The 16422-nt window shown below is 33.4% G+C and overlaps 1 protein-coding gene across 3 annotated transcripts in view; it reads left to right on the top strand.

Annotated features, from left to right (window-relative positions):
* Positions 1-16422, top strand: part of LOC111001427 (protein GDAP2 homolog) — a 69983-nt gene that overhangs the window by 10555 nt on the left and 43006 nt on the right. For 2 of the 3 annotated variants that reach the window (XM_022271326.2, XM_045628959.1), the window contains exons 2-4: positions 14483-14648; positions 15694-15836; positions 16285-16417. In XM_022271326.2, coding sequence (XP_022127018.2) covers positions 14494-14648; positions 15694-15836; positions 16285-16417 — 431 coding nt within the window. In that variant the 5' untranslated portion in view covers positions 14483-14493. Of the gene's footprint in view, positions 1-11551; positions 11611-14482; positions 14649-15693; positions 15837-16284; positions 16418-16422 lie in introns of those variants that run through there. The other variant, XM_022271325.2, reaches the window with a different exon arrangement.

Raw genomic sequence — 16422 nt, 5'->3', positions numbered from 1 at the left:
TGCGTCAACGCTGTTTGTGTATTTCAATAAACTCGTTTTATCTTAACCAATTGAATGTAGGTACTGGAAACTGTAAGGGGCTTGCAAAAGGCGTTGTTTGAAATGTGACTGGAATAAAAAACTGATTTCAAAGATCATCTGACACCGTAATCGTAGGATTAGCAGAAAACTATGAAAAAGTGGATGTTATAGGGTAATCCTGTTTAAACGAGATAAATTTGCAAGAGACTGATATAACTCATATGGTTGGGTTTTTGATTTGCAGTTATACAGACAAAATATTCAAATGTCTTACGTTAATTGGTAGATCATTCCTGAATTTGCTTTTGCGTCGCTTGATCATATTGCTACTGGCACGTATTTGACGTAAAAATCGTCATGCCCAACGTGTCTGATCAAATAAAATTAAGGGGTTTAGCAATTGAATTGGATTGAAAATTTGTGTCATTTCCTGTCAAAGACATTAACATATCATTTACATCCATAACTCGAGTTGAATTCAAATGAAAATTTAATACTGTAAATTTAGCTTTACTGTTAATTTGTATTGCTTTTCCTTTTTAGTATGTAATCCTTTGAATGCCTTTATGTGCAAATGCATAAATGGTTTGAATTATAAAATAATACGAACTATGCTTATTAAAGGAATTTTAAATTAACTTTATTACTCAAACCGCTGATGAAAATCTCATCAGAACCGCGACAATTCTTATTTAGATAAAAAATATATCTTAATAACAATTTAATAGTCCTTTACTCTACTACTCTGCTGACTCCACGACCCAAAAAGTGTCTTGGCCTTCGAAATGGGAATCTTCCAGCACTCCTTTTCCTATGCTACCTTCCTGATACACCGCCTGATCTTGGTCCATGCACTCAAGGTGCCTCAGCCAACGTATTCCGGTGGGCCTTATGCCAACTCTTATCATCGTTACGACATCGAATAAAAAAGGATTCCTCTCAATAATCTAGCAAACAACGTCCATGGCGAGAGAACGTTGAGGTATTGGCTACCACAGCTAAATGAAGTGGTCAGTTATAAGATAGCAGCAATAAGTAAACAAATTTAAAAAACTGTAAGGATTAACTTCACACTTCACTATTAAAGTTTTCATGATAAGAATGTTATCACGACAACTTTAATAGTTAATGTCATGGAAATAATATAAAATTCTTTTTATTCGACCATTGATAGGTACTCGCGATTATGTTTACCGGGGCTTGAAGGAATCCATTATCCCTGCTACTCCAGAGATTTTGATACACATACTAAAACAATATGTAACTGTACGTTTTTACTAGATATTGATAATAGCCACGCACCCCTCGCTTAAAAGAATGTTTGAAAAGTTAAACTAAATTAAAGATTAGTGATGTTTCGGAGTCTTTTAAAGAAAAACACTTTTTTACGGATTAAACTTATAATTATTTAAAATTATGTTTAAATACAATAATACATAACTTTAATCCGTAAAAAAGTGTTTTTCTTTAAATGTGTAAAAGTTATGTTAATAAAAGGCATTACTATTTTGAAGTCTTGTGAATCTAGAGTTATCTACAAATAGCAATATGGTCAAATAGTACGGAATTCGTACACAGTTATATTGCTCACGGACATTATCGCGCGAACTGCAAGTACATCTACTCAGGGCAATGACATCATCCTTTTTGTGGTAGGCTTTGTTAAGATAACCGTGTTCCGAGTTATCGTACTAAATCCATACGTGCTGAAGGATTATTTGATGATTCAATAAGCGAATGTCTAAAATGATATACATTTAGCAATTCATGAATAATAATTAATGTTTCAATTACTAATGTGAAACTGATTTATAATTATCGTGATTTATAAGCTGCATACTTTTTCTTTTACGTGTGTTATTGTTTTTGTTATTGTATTGATCACTGCTTAGATATGTTTTTATTGATTTGTTTTGTTTATATATATATGTGTCATGTATTATTGCACTTCTTGCTTACCTTATTTTTTTTTCTCACAGTTGTTGCCTGGAAGAGATCGCTCGAAAGCGATAAGGCCAGTTGCCCTCTTTTTCATTTAATTATGTCAATTGTATTATATTGCAATATGCAACGAAGTGTTAAGAAATTAAAATAATATGAATTTAAATGACGCAATAGTATTTTTTCATTTGCAATTTAATCGTTATTTAATTAGAACAGAACGTATTGACCTATTTCTTTGCGTGAATTGTCGTTTTGATAAAAATATGTTCTCATTATATAATCATTGAAATAAGTCGAGGAAATAGCATTGAAGATCAACAGTATTTTTTAAATTTAAATGTGATGCGACATTTAGTCATGACGTAAGCGTTTTATTTATTAGTTTTACAATTTTCGTTTAGACAAACAAACAAAATATCTTTATTCATATAGGTGAACAAATACACTTATGAATGTCTGTACCAGTTGTACAGACAGTACAGACAAAACGTACTTGGAATTACGAAGGTTTTACGCTATTATGAATTGACGTAAATCGTCATTTTTAGTACGAAGTGCTAATTAAATACATATTTCTTTAGTGTTAAGCTACCATTGTATCATCGTGTTATTATAAAGAGGAATGATTTGATTGCTTGTTTGTATCGAATAGACTCCGAAACTGTGAGACGGATTTGGAAAATTATTTTAACCGTACAAACTTATACTACCTCATGAACACAGTCTTTAGAATATTTTATTAGACTAACATATAAAAAAATATTTACAAAGAAAAGCTTTAGGTTAGAACATCGTGCTACGACAGTAGTATTGTATAGACAAAATAGACATATATAGACAAAGGTATTGGCAACTTTCTACGTTAAGCCGTTTTTCATTATCTTAAACTTTTTAGTGTTACCTAGCTAAAGTGTTTCGAAATAAACTACTTAATACACTTATAAACTAACTGTTGCCTGTGTTAACTTTTGTCTGATTGACAAATATTTTGTGTTTAAATTGAATGTGTTTCTGTGTTTTATTGTAGAAACAGGTACAAAGGTCGTTGAACCGGGAACGAACCTTATGCGTGCTTTGAACTTCATGCGAATTATTGCCGTGACAACCAACTGATGGAACCGTTTCCGACATTTCCTTTTGTGTATCGGCTTGAATAATCAGTTTCTTTCTGTATACAATTATAATAATGTTGTCCTAATCCATAATACAATATTATTTAATTTATTTATTAATATGTTAAATTAAATTCAGTTTTTGCAGTGAAACTTCTTTACGCACGCTTGACTTGGGGAGTAAGCTGGCGAACGCGTGACGTAAGCGTTACGAAAAGTGTGATCGGGCAAGGCGAACGAAAGTTGAATGGGTGCGCTTCTTTCTTTCTCTCTTCCCCTCATAGCTAAATACTCTCCGTACCGCACACTGCAGGCCTATTGTATAACAGAAAATAATGAATAAAAATAAAAGATCTAGCAAAAATATTAATTTACCAACGAAAACATGAAATAAATTTAAATATGTGTAGAAAATTAATATATTGTACACACACACATGATATCGTGGATTAAGCTCTGAAACTAATCATTATACTGATATTATATGTGGTGATTGACTCCCATTGACCTCTGGTTAATACAGCAGTGAAGTTAAGCTGACTTACAAGCCCCAAAAACCAAACGACACATTTCTGCTTTGTTTTATTAATATACTATGAACTGCGTTTACAATTGCGTTCCTTGATAAAGCAACCTCAAAAATGTAGTCTCCATGCAGAGTTGAATAAATAATCTATGAATATATGTAACATAAAACTTAAATCCCGTGTACAAAAGGCTTTGTAAAAATAAGGTCACATCGTGAGACTTGAAACAATAGGCGGCCTAAATCATGCCATTAGGTACGGCGTTGAAGCATGTATTGTACCTATGTTTTACGTCTACTTTGCGAATGGCGAGTAGTTCTTTGAAAGCTGGCGTTTTAGCCGCTTCAATGATTTAGAAAGCTTGGCTCATGCGCGTGCTTTTGGCCAGTAACGACGTTATTCATGAACGTACTTTTAGCGTCTATTAGTAAACGACAAGATTTAGTAATACTTTAATTAAATAACATATTTTGTGCCAGTAGTTGCGGTTATACAAAATTTTAAATAAATTTTTTAAGTAAAAATAAATAATAATAAAATAAATTAAAAATAAAATTATTAAGTGAAATTTTAAATAAATTATAGGTGGATTGATTTTTGTAATTAAATGTATACATAGCCAGCAAATCGATCTATTTAATGTGACTAAAAAGTTCTTAAAAAAATATCTCTATATCTGAGTTTGGTTAGCCTTGATTTAAAAAAATATTGGTATATGTATTATAAAATCAGAAACATATATATAAGTACATTATCTAAGTCTCCTAATTGTCTATGAATAAATTCCAATCACATACCACACCGAACTATGGAATAGCTTAAAGCTATCCTACGTGAAAGAGCTAAAGGGCAAATCATCAACCTGCTTGTTTCTCAGGTCAAAAATGATCGAAGCACGAAAGCTCTCTCTCTCTATCTCTCTTTCGTCGATGACAGGGAAGGTAACGTCTGGAACGACATTCTGTTTCCACCGGTTTTTATCCAGCGCCTCTCTTATGTATTACCGTGTACAGTTTTGAGGTCGATAATCCTCACCAACTTTATCGAGGTAACATCATATTAACATTTATTTTATTAAATTAAATGAAATATATTTTAAAACAGGTCGTGCAATGTCTCCATAAAAGAGCCATTTGAGGCGGGGCATAACAAAGCCTCACGCAATTTCTTATCAACAAATATTTAATAAAATAAAAATTGTATAAGAAACGAAAATAATGTATGTTAATTATCAATAACTTACGAAATTGAAAAATTCAATATTTTGGAATTGTTATGTAAAATCAAATGCCCTTATTTGTGTGTTACACTTATTGTAAATACACGTAAAGATAACATAACAAATACTATCCATCCAATTTCATCCTACTCAGTATCCCTCTTAAAAAGCCGACAACGCACTCGCAAGCCCTCTGGCATTGACTGTGCCCATATGCAGCGGTATGAATTATCATCATATGAGCCTCCTGCCCTTTTGCCCCCTGTTTTTAACCTCATCCATTTTGGAAATCCTCCACCTACCTCGTCTTTCGTCTACTTTGATGGTGCAATTACCCACCCACACTAAAGTCTAGGCCACATTAGAGAGGATCCGGGGTCACTCTCGCATTCACTGTAGGTAATAATTTTACACACACATATTTATTTTCCTTCAGTATTTGATATTGTCTTACTACACAGAGATGTCTGTCACCACTGAAAACAATTGAAAAGCACGAAAATAATGTAATTAATCCGCCATTTTAGGATTTTTATTTAAACAAATTCAGTCCGACATTCTTGTTCCCAATGGCATTGTTACTAATTCTATAGGGTTATTATAGCACTATTATAGTTTTTTTTAGTATTTCTTTTCCTTCTATGCTTAGCAGTTAGACATTAGAGTTGTATACTAGTCGATTGTGAAGTTGCATGGATCTGGTTAGCGCTGGGCCGTAAAAAAATTATATAATAAATGCCATGTATGCAATAGTTAAAATGGGAGGATATATTTCGTCCTAGATACTCGAGATTGTAAAGCTTAAAACTTGAAGACGTAATTTATCTCGGCTTAGTCGTAGATAGAACTCAATATAATGCTCTGTATTTGCTTTCAAAACGTATGCATACTAAACGGTGCAAGGACCAAGAGAAAATATCTAATTTAAAAATTGGTATATATATATATATATATATATACCAATTTTTAAATTATTATTTATATATATATAAATACTTAAACGATTTTAAATTAAATTGGCACATCGTGAGCAGTCTGGTCTAACTTAAGAGATAGGATAGCTTAGATCTTTAGTTGTAGTCGCAATTTTATTTTATTGCAAATATTTCTTTATTATTTGATACAAGTCTAATGTGCGAGTCAAGGCGCTGTGTTAAAAGTACCAACGTTTCACATAATCTACCTTTCTCATAATTCTACTACTGTTTCCCTTGAATAGTTTACTACTATGTAATATAACAAAAAACTTAGCCACGGCAACGTTTGGCCCGGTCTGCTAGTATATATATATATATATACTAGCTGACCCGGCGAACTTTGTTCCGCCTTAATGGCAATAAATAAGCAGTTTGGGTTTTTTTATTGGAAAATATACAAAAAAATTAAATACCTACATTAATCATTCATTATTATTTCTGTATTTTAGTACATAGGTTGCTCTTCACTTAAGTACCTTGTGATACACATTTTTTCATTTTTTGTTTTATTATCAGGCGCAAAAACAAACAACGCTGATGGTCTTCCGACCCGTGAACATGCCACGTATAATTGACCATGGGAAAAACATGAATGTTCTAGATTTAAACCACAAACTTTTAAGGATTGGCCTTGTGATTTGTTGATGGTCATGGCAAATGCAAGACGTATCGGAAATTGAAGTCTTTTAAATTCAAACGGCATATCGGTTGGGATCATCGGGATCCTCGGAATAAGAACTTCCTCACCTTTGAATTTTCCTATCATTATCGTAGCGTAAATTACATTGTTCTTCAATTTTCTAACCACCAAACGCATACCATTATGTAGTTCAGGTCATCTACATCTTTATTCTTTTTCTTCTTTTTTATCAGTAAGCAATGTAACTCTCATGTTTGTTGTCAGCTGCAGTTTCGTCACATAGCGCCATAGATTTGACGATTTGAGGCAAGCGTTTATTTCGTCGACAGCCGTAGATCTTGGAATTACTGGCAGTATTTGGCGGAAATCGCCAGACAGTAAAATCATTGCTCCTCCAAAACATCTCGATTCATTGCGTAAATCTTTTAATGTTCGGTTAAGTGCTTCCAATGCACGTTTATGCGCCATTGTGCATTCGTCCCAGATGATGATTTTCGATGCCGCTAAAACTTTGGCCATTGCTGAGTGTTTTGCAATATTACACGTTGGTTCTCCAATAGTTTGAAGATTTAACGGTAATTTTAATTCTGAATGAGCCGTACGGCATCCTTCTTACAATGTGGCTGCTATTTCAGAAGAAGCAACTGCAACCGCTATGTTGGATCTCGCCCGAACAGTTGCTAAAACTAATGACATGAGGAATGTCTTGCCAGTTCCACCAAGGGCATCTAGGAAATATAAACCACCATTTTCATCATCGTTTGCCTTCATTAAAGTATCATAAACTTCCTTTTGTTGGTATTTCAACAGGGGTACATTCGTTTGAACTACTAAATCTAATTCCTGGTGATCATATTCACGTTCCCGTTCCAATACTCGATTAAATGCGTCATTCGAAAACAACAACAAATAGAAACATTCATCATTCTTTGGATGAACTGTATACATACGACAATACCGAGTTTTATAGTTCTCTTCACTGTTTATACGAATGGGCAATAGCACTATCATTATAATTAAATTGTAAATTGTAAAAATAATTAAACGTATTTATTTAATAGAAATATTTTGAATATTGATTTCTTACAAATATCAAATTGTCATATATACGTCATTACATAGCTGTCATTATACGTCAATTACATAGCTATCATTTGCGTTTTATTATTCCAAGTCTGATTCTTATTTGTTATACCACTTTTTATAGTGACTGACGTTTCATGTCAAGTCCCACGGGAACGCTGTCGAACGGGATAAAAAGTATCCTATGTCCGTCTCCTGGCTCTAAGCTACCTCCATACCAATTTTCACTCAAATCTGTTCTTTCGTTCTTGAGTTATAAGTGGTGTAACTAACACGACTTTCTTTTATATATATAGATATATATATATATATATATATATATTATTTTCATACCTCGAAGCTTCGAGTGCATAGTTGTCATATTATTTTTTAATCGGCATATTTTTTTAATTTATCTGTCTTATGCGGTTTTGGAAAATGGCTGCTGCGAGTAAAGCAGGCATTGAATTTTACAGGTTTATATAATGTGATATCTTTGTCAGAAGCTGGTGCCTATAATAGGACTACAGAAGTTCTGTGGCAACAAATCACCAGCCACCAATAATCGTGCTTATTGTAAAGCGCGAAATATATCAAACCTTAGATCACTTATAAGATTTTATTATTATTTAGTTGCTTATAGTTTTCCTAAAGCTATTTATTGTACAATGTCTTAACAATTATACTGAAAACCGGAATAAATATTCAAACATACAGTTAACAATTATTACCTACTTATACAAAAAAAATATAATTAATTGTAAGATGCATTTATCATTATAATATATTCAGTATAAAAGTTGAATAACAAAGCTATTATGTCTAATAAAGGATTTTCTATTATTTTTTAAAAATAATATAAAAACATATACTGTGTTTACGCGCCAAGAACACAACCAAAATAGTCGATTGGTTAAAAGAAAATTAGGCCATATATACTCTTCCATGCTTTATATCTTTGAGATCTTTGATGGGTTGGCAAAGACGTGTGCGCGAGTACAAAATTACTTATTGTATATTTATATGACGTTTACTTTAAGTTTTATCCGGAAATATAAGAGGTAGGTACAGTATCAATAAATAGCAGATTTTTTAAATAATTCTGAGCGTTCTTTAAATGCATTTGCATGTTGATCGATGCTGTCATTTCAATTAACTTTAAATAAATAATGGAAGATTCGAATTGAATAACGAGTTGTTCTGAGCCTAGCTATGCACGCGATAGTTTTCTTTTTTAACTAACTAAGAAATAATAGAACTTGTGACAGTTCACTCTCGCAGTTCTGAACAATGAAAAAGTTCCGTTAACCTATGTAAACTAAAGTAATGCAGAGAATTATATGGGCCCTTTTAAGATGCTAAGCCCTAGCTGTTGGCACAGGAAGTAACTTAATTTGTGTTAATTAATTCGCATGCATGCGTTAGTGAGCCTTTTTAAAATAAATTATTGAAGAAGCTGCAATTTTTTTTCATACAAACAGGCTAAGTTGCGGGCGGAAGTTAAAACAACAGATTGTATAAGCCTTGCCTCCGTTTTCCATAGACTACGAGGGGAGGTACACTAACCGTTGATTTAAATTGTCAACACTATTTACTTAACAATTGTTCTCATGAAAAATCAGTTTTAAAATTATTAATATTTTTAAATTTTTATGCTACAAATAAATTAAATGAAGAAAATACTGAACAGAGTTCTTTATTTGCTTCGGTTTTATTTATGGCTTTGTGGGGTTATTCGAAATGCAAATATTTTTAAACGTCTTATCAAGAACGTGATGTGCCAGACATAAAGTAGACGTTGACTCATAGCTATCTAAATAATAAAAATACAATCATAAAATTACGTACATATATTGTATATAATACTGGAAACAGGTTTTGTTCCACCGAGAATAAACCTGAAGGCATCTGGGTACACCATGCGTATTTTTTACTAAGATCTTATAGTTAATGGGGTTGTAGCATGATTTTCCATACTTGATTCCTATTATATCTGCTATATGTACGTATGTTAAACTAATATCTATAAGATTTGTTTTATCTGATAAAAAAATGTATTAATTTCTTATTGCATCACGTAAAACAAAATTTAAAATTTTGATAAGACTTGTTTGTATATGTGGGCAAATTTATTACAATACTAAAACTTCATGACAGATATATACTAGGTATAAAACTGGTCTAACGCTAGTCCTCACACTAGAAATCTCTGTGGATGTTTAGAAAATTTTTTTAATAAAAAGTTTTTGTATTTATCAAAGACCTATGTAAAATTCTTTCATATACTATATATTAATACCGCATTGATGGATACAATAAGCAAAAAATCAAAACATACAATTGTCTAACAGCTAATGCGTGACACAGAATGATTGCCACAAGTAATATCAACAATGAAATAATCCATAGATTACACGATTGTGATATTAATGCATTGTTTAATCTTTCATTGAGGTCATGCGCATGTTATTTATGTGGTTGTTACACTCAGAGTCGTTATTGTACCGAGACAAATAAACACTGCTCGCTTTAAAAGGAAACACAATAACTTGGCTTTTCAACCTCATCGGGATTTCGAACCGAACTAGCATATCAGATTAATGTCTATTTATATAAATATTATCTTATTTTCATAATGAATAATATATTTCAAGCAAGTAAAAAGTATAACATATGATTAATGATTATATAATTAGTACATGCTTTGGAAAATAAAATATTACTATTAATAGTCCTTTAATTTTTATTTCCAATCATAATTAGTAATTTCAGTGTATATAAATTTTCAATAATAATTCAATGATGGAGGAGGATTTTACCCGCAGAGGGGTCTCATATAATATAATATAATATAAATAGTGAATTTAGGATGCGAAAGGCAGACAAGGGACAAACGGGCAGGAGGCTCACCTGATATTCAGTACTGACCATAACTGTCAAAGGACGTCCAAATGCGTTCTTTTAAGATCCTACTCTCTATTCTTGAAGAAAGGCCCAATAAATGGTTCATCGTACTTCGTACGAAACGTCACTGCCATATGTCATCTTACTTAAGTATGGTAATTATCTGAATTCAGCTTACAAAAATTACCTTAAATATACCGTTAATATAAATAAATCCGTGTCGTACAAAGTTTAGAATCTGTTCCTGTCTTTGTGAGTTACAACTTGCAGTTATCTTAAACTTTCAAAGCTCGCTAGATTTCCTTAGACACTTTAATACTGCGATTTACAAGTTTGATCCTCTCAGGTATATCTTTGACAAAACTAACTGTTAAAAGCGATACTGCGATTATCATATAAATATATATATATACTCACACACATTCTGCTCCTCAGCATAATGCTGAGCCAGAGAGAATTACAGTCACAGCATAAACGACACATTTGAAAGGAACTGATTGGGAAAAGGGTTTTTTTTTTTGTTATAATTAAATATTTTTAATTACGAAGGTTAAATGTTGTAATCAAAATTTTTAATCTTGCCTATACTAACTCTGTCTTATTACGGTCCATAATGTTTCGGTGGGTTACACAGCACGCGGCCTTATTTTGGATTTTAAATTAATCCCTGGGTCTTATGTTGAATTTAGGAAGACAAGACAAGGGCGAATATTAAATACATTTGTTATTACTAGCCAAGAAGAATTTTGATTATATATAAGCTTTCATACTGACTAATAACGTTCGATTTCTTGTAAGAATAAAAATTAAACTTAGAAAAAGGGTTTATATTTTATTACAGTACCGGGATTCGACTACGCAATTTCGGGGTTAAGGATCTTAACCATTATTCTGCTGGTAAAAGTAAAAAAAATTCTCAGACTACTATTACTTAAATAAATAATTATTTAATAATTTCGACGAGTCAATGTGTGTATCTAAAAGCTAGGAAACATATCGTAATGATAGCTTACGTAACAGATCTGGCAACAAAGCCTTTGATCTGAGTGCTCCCCTGACCCACTTCCGGGGTTCGTCGACCTTGTGACGTCACATCCCACCCCCTTACGTCAAGCGAAGCGAGCCTTCGAGGTCATATTTCCGACGGCCACAGCCGCGTTCGGACGTGTACAGTGTAGTGTGCTACGTAAAATGACTATATTGGGTATGACGATTTTAATTTTTTGAATGTTTAATCTTGTTTAATTATGTGTGAATTGTGAAGAAATGTGTAGAATTTTGCATAATTTCATAATTTTTAATGATTAATTTTATATTTAAAAACGCCGCGATTTCAACTACATACCTATATATAAAAACTAATTTATGTATACGTTTATAAACAAGTATTCGGTACTAAAAGTAGGTTTACTAAAAATGTATTCGGTATATGTTAAAAAAATTTCTTTGAGACAGTTTACAACTGCTTTCGTTTTGAAGTCGAGGATATAAAATTTTAAGACAGTTTGATAAACACTTTTTCTTCGCAAAACGATTGTGTTGTCTTCTTCATCAGTCATTTCTAATCTGCATCTCTTGTATGGCTATTGTTTCTTTGTTTTATGTAAGTAATCCACGAACATGAGTTTAATGAACATGCTTGTACTGCTCCATCGGACAATCATAGAACATAGACAAAACCAATTGGTTGCTGATCAAATTTTACATATTTTGTTATTTTTTGTTGTATAATGCTACAAACGCATTATTTTATGTTTATCACACACTGTTTCATTGATTTTTTATTACTCTTTAATGTATAATATTCTACGGTTTCGATATTTTTAAATATGTGAGGAACATGTATACTAACAATACAATGATAGACCTGTATAGTAATTTTATTCTGAGAGCACATTGTCTTCACATATTTAACTAATTTATACAAATATCGTAAATTCTATTTTAAAAGAGTAAGTGTGGACTTGCCCAGTCTTCTCCACACGAAACTACCATTTGGTAGAATCATCTTTATATTTTATTAAATGTTCAAAAGTGCCAGTTTCGGTGGTCTAATTGGAATAAAAGATTTGATTTGTATTACATGTTAGAGAAATATTCACTAATAGACCTTTGCTAATGAAGTTCTGTTTAATTACTCTTAGTTAATTTACACAATAGTGCTTAGGCTGCTAAGGGCCGTCGCTATTTTACTGATCGTATCGGAGCACTTGACAAATTGCTATCGAATGCAAAACAAGATCGAAGCAGCGACCTTGACACAAAATGACAATAAGGGTTTTATTAAACGTGTGTTAAACACTGACATGAGGGTATTTAATACCCTAATTAGCTTCATAATTCTTCTTGTGTTTATTTATATATTTGTCGCAGATAGCCGTTGAATTATCAGCCTAGCTGTTTAACTAACGGCCTGAAGGTTATCCAGCCAGTTAATTAAATAGCTAGGCAAACTTGGATCGTTGACGTTTAATTACTTGCCTAGCCTGTTGGCTGTTAATTTAAATTTAATTCCACTTTCTGCAACTCTCAAATTAGAAACGAAACTCTTCCAACTATCAATATGGCATCCACAAACCACAACTTTGATGGTGTTTTCCAATGTTTCATGAAAAACAACAAGTACAATGAAAGAGTGTACTGACAATAATAATGTTAATTTGACTCAAGCAATATCCAATTTATAAGAAATTATTTTTATGTCATGTGTCTCATATTTTTTATTTATGTCAAATGTCTCTATCATACGAATGGCCTAAGCATTAGCCATTCAGTTGATTAAATGCTGTAAAAAGCTACAACAACAAACACTGAATATCTTTCAGACCGCTAGTTACAATACAACAAATAATACTAAATTTTTTGATTTAAGATACAGGCTAACGTAAGTGTCTTGTAGTTTATAATGTTATGAATAATTCTATAACCCGGTTCCATGCCGCGATGGGATTGGAAAAAACGCACGCACGAACTTTATAACGACTGCATAAAATATAAACGTGACCTTAATGACAGACGAACCTTTTGCCCTGGATCGATATATTTTTGCACTGTTATTTAAGCTCAATTCCACAAAACCTTATTGCTTAAAGCTTAAAGCTTTCATACCTGAGTAGACCAAGACCTGTCAGGGACTTTGATGTTTAGTTTGATGTGATTGATCTAAGGGTGATTCAGAAACAAGACTTAGAACTGATCACTCCCATGTGTCCAAATTTCTGACTAACGGAGGTTATACATAGTCCCCCTTCTGAATCTCACTCTTAATATATCGTAAAATAAGTTACTATACTGAGAACATAAATTTAACATTCGCCTATATTCTTCAAGTAAAACTTTAACCTGTCACATACAGCACATTCTGGTGCAATCTTAATGAAAGCTTCGCGGAACTGAACCTTGTTATTGAGCATCAGCAATGTGTGGCTCTTGATCCGGGAATAGTTGTCATACGATCCCTACGATTCAAAGGCAGCTTAAAGCAGTGGTAATTGGAATTATAAAAAAACGTGATGCCTCGGTAAAGCTATGGCATAGCATTTTTGAACAACTTATGCAATTATAATTATTTACTTTTTGATTATGCAGTATTTTTTTCTTTGATATTAATTTAATCTACCAAATATAGACTAACACGCGTATATAGTCTGTCTCACTATAACACGTATCGGCTGCACCGGCCGCGCTTACGTTACCTCGTCAGAGAGATGTGAATACGCAGTATGCGTTCCGTCTCGCTCTAACGTGTATTGGCTACGTGTATTCCGTAACCGTGTGTTAGGTTTATAGTTTTGTTACGGAATTTCTTGATTCGGTCGCCGCGCTCAAAGCCCTAATAAAAATCTATGCAATAGCTTAATAACTATCATCATGCGAGTACCCTACTACACATTTCAATAAAACTTCTTTACGTATATAAACACGATATATCATGTATCTCTTTATGCAACGAATGTAATGTATATAGACAATTTTTGTCTTTGAGAGCCATCTCGTGTTCTGTATAATTTACGTATACTATAAACGAAGGCCTAAACTAACGTTTTCTTTTTTAACAATACATTAATACATTTCAGAGAACGGAGTGATGCGTGCGCCTGCTGGTGCGGTGATCGGCGCTGTTACGCGCTGGTCTGAGGTGCCCCACGCTCCCCTAACCGACTATACTGGCAAGGCAGCACCATTACACGCCTACCCTGTGTTCGCCTACGATGACGCTATTAACAACCGATTTGCTATTTGGTGAGACAATATTTTTTAAATTTTCCAGTAACTATACTGTGTTTCGTTAGAACTTGAACCCCATACCAACCCTAGTTGATTAAAGGGACTAGTGCTAGACAGGTTACTTCTCATTAATTTGCGATATTTATTTTAAAATAAGTGTTGTTTGAAATAGTCATTTTGCATAATGATTTAAAACCTACCGAGAGTTTTTTACGCCGGTTTCTTTCTCTCTGCCTATACCCTATTTCTTTTTTGTCGATGAGGAGGGATGTCTACCGATTCAAATTTAATGACGTGGAATATGTGATACCTGTATCTTATATTCCATAACAAATTTTTTTTCATCATCTGTGCTATCTTATCAATTTAGTAGTAATAGACCAAATGTATTGCTATTGTTTGATAGATATATCTAAAGGTTGTCTAAACACATTACTGGTTAGTACGTACCATGTTGACGGCTTAGTTGTTACATATAATCCTTAACCAAGATTTCCTATGAAACATTAATAACACACTTGCTACATCAGAGAGCAATAAATAGAAAATAAGCAATGGGCTGCCTCATTGCTTAGCAATATGTCTTTTACAACCTCTGCAAAAATAGAGTACAACGTAGTGTCAAAATAGAGACAAAAATATCATAAACAGAAGATAGGAGTTGTTCGAAAATACCTGCAGCAGAGTTTCATAATCGGCAGGGCAGAATACGAAATTCCACCCATATCACTTCCATATTCCACAAGTATTTAAGGCAGTTTTTGCCGCGCACCACCACTCGGTGGAACCAGCAGACCCCTGATTTTTTCCGAATCAATTTGTCTTTGGGTCTGCCACGGAAAGAGAGAGGAGTTCCTAAAAGGCCGACGACGTATTCGCGAGCCCTCTGGCATTGAGTGGGTGGGTTCCATTGGGATATTACTGTTATGTAAGAAAAAAATCCAGTTTCTTCACGATGTTTCTTTTCCCTGTACGAGCGTATTGGTGTACAGCCGAAGACATTAGACATTATGGTTGAGAGTCGGTATTATCTGTCATTGATTATTGAATATTATTTCAGGCAAGGTGACATCGCGACCCTGGAAGTTGACGTTATAACGAATACAAGCGACGAAACTCTGACGGAATGTAACGCAGTCAGCGAACGGATTATGTCCATGGCTGGACCTGATCTTAAAGAGGAGATCATCACTAGGGCTCATGGTATGCATTGGTTCAAAGCTTGGGTGAGGGCATCGCTTATCGTGTCAGTAGGCATGGGGACAGTAGAAGTGGGTACAATGGATGGGTATTCAAAATTAACTGAAATTTAATGAAAACTCAGATTCTTTAAGGCTGGAGGGTTACCTGTTACCTGTTCCCTCTGATAAAGCTCTAGGTCTCAGCTATGTATATTATTAGTGAAAATGACTTAAAATACTTATTATTGTTTTACTGTCATGTATAGGATATATTGTAGTCTAGAAATCTTTGGGTACAGATATCTTAAAAACCAGTGAACAGATTTTGGTGAAATTTTGAGAGTAAGTAAAAATTTTCAATCGATTCTCATTTATTATCCAACTCCAACGACACAAAGTTATAACATTATTTCTGAAGTCGGTGAAAGATGTAACAACAGAATTTATAATAATGTTTATGAATGTTCCAGAGTGCCGCACTGGTGAGGCGGTGGTGACCGGGGGATACTCCCTCCGCAGCCGCCACGTGGTGCACACGGTCAGCCCCAAGTACCTGGCCAAGTACCACAGCGCTGCCGAGAACTCGCTTCATAATTGCTACAAGTATG

The sequence above is a fragment of the Pieris rapae genome, chromosome 7 (assembly GCF_905147795.1).
Source record: "Pieris rapae chromosome 7, ilPieRapa1.1, whole genome shotgun sequence".
Taxonomy (NCBI): Eukaryota; Metazoa; Arthropoda; class Insecta; order Lepidoptera; family Pieridae; genus Pieris; species Pieris rapae.
The sequence above is the reverse complement of the archived record's forward strand: the minus strand, read 5'-3'. Positions and strand labels throughout refer to the sequence as shown.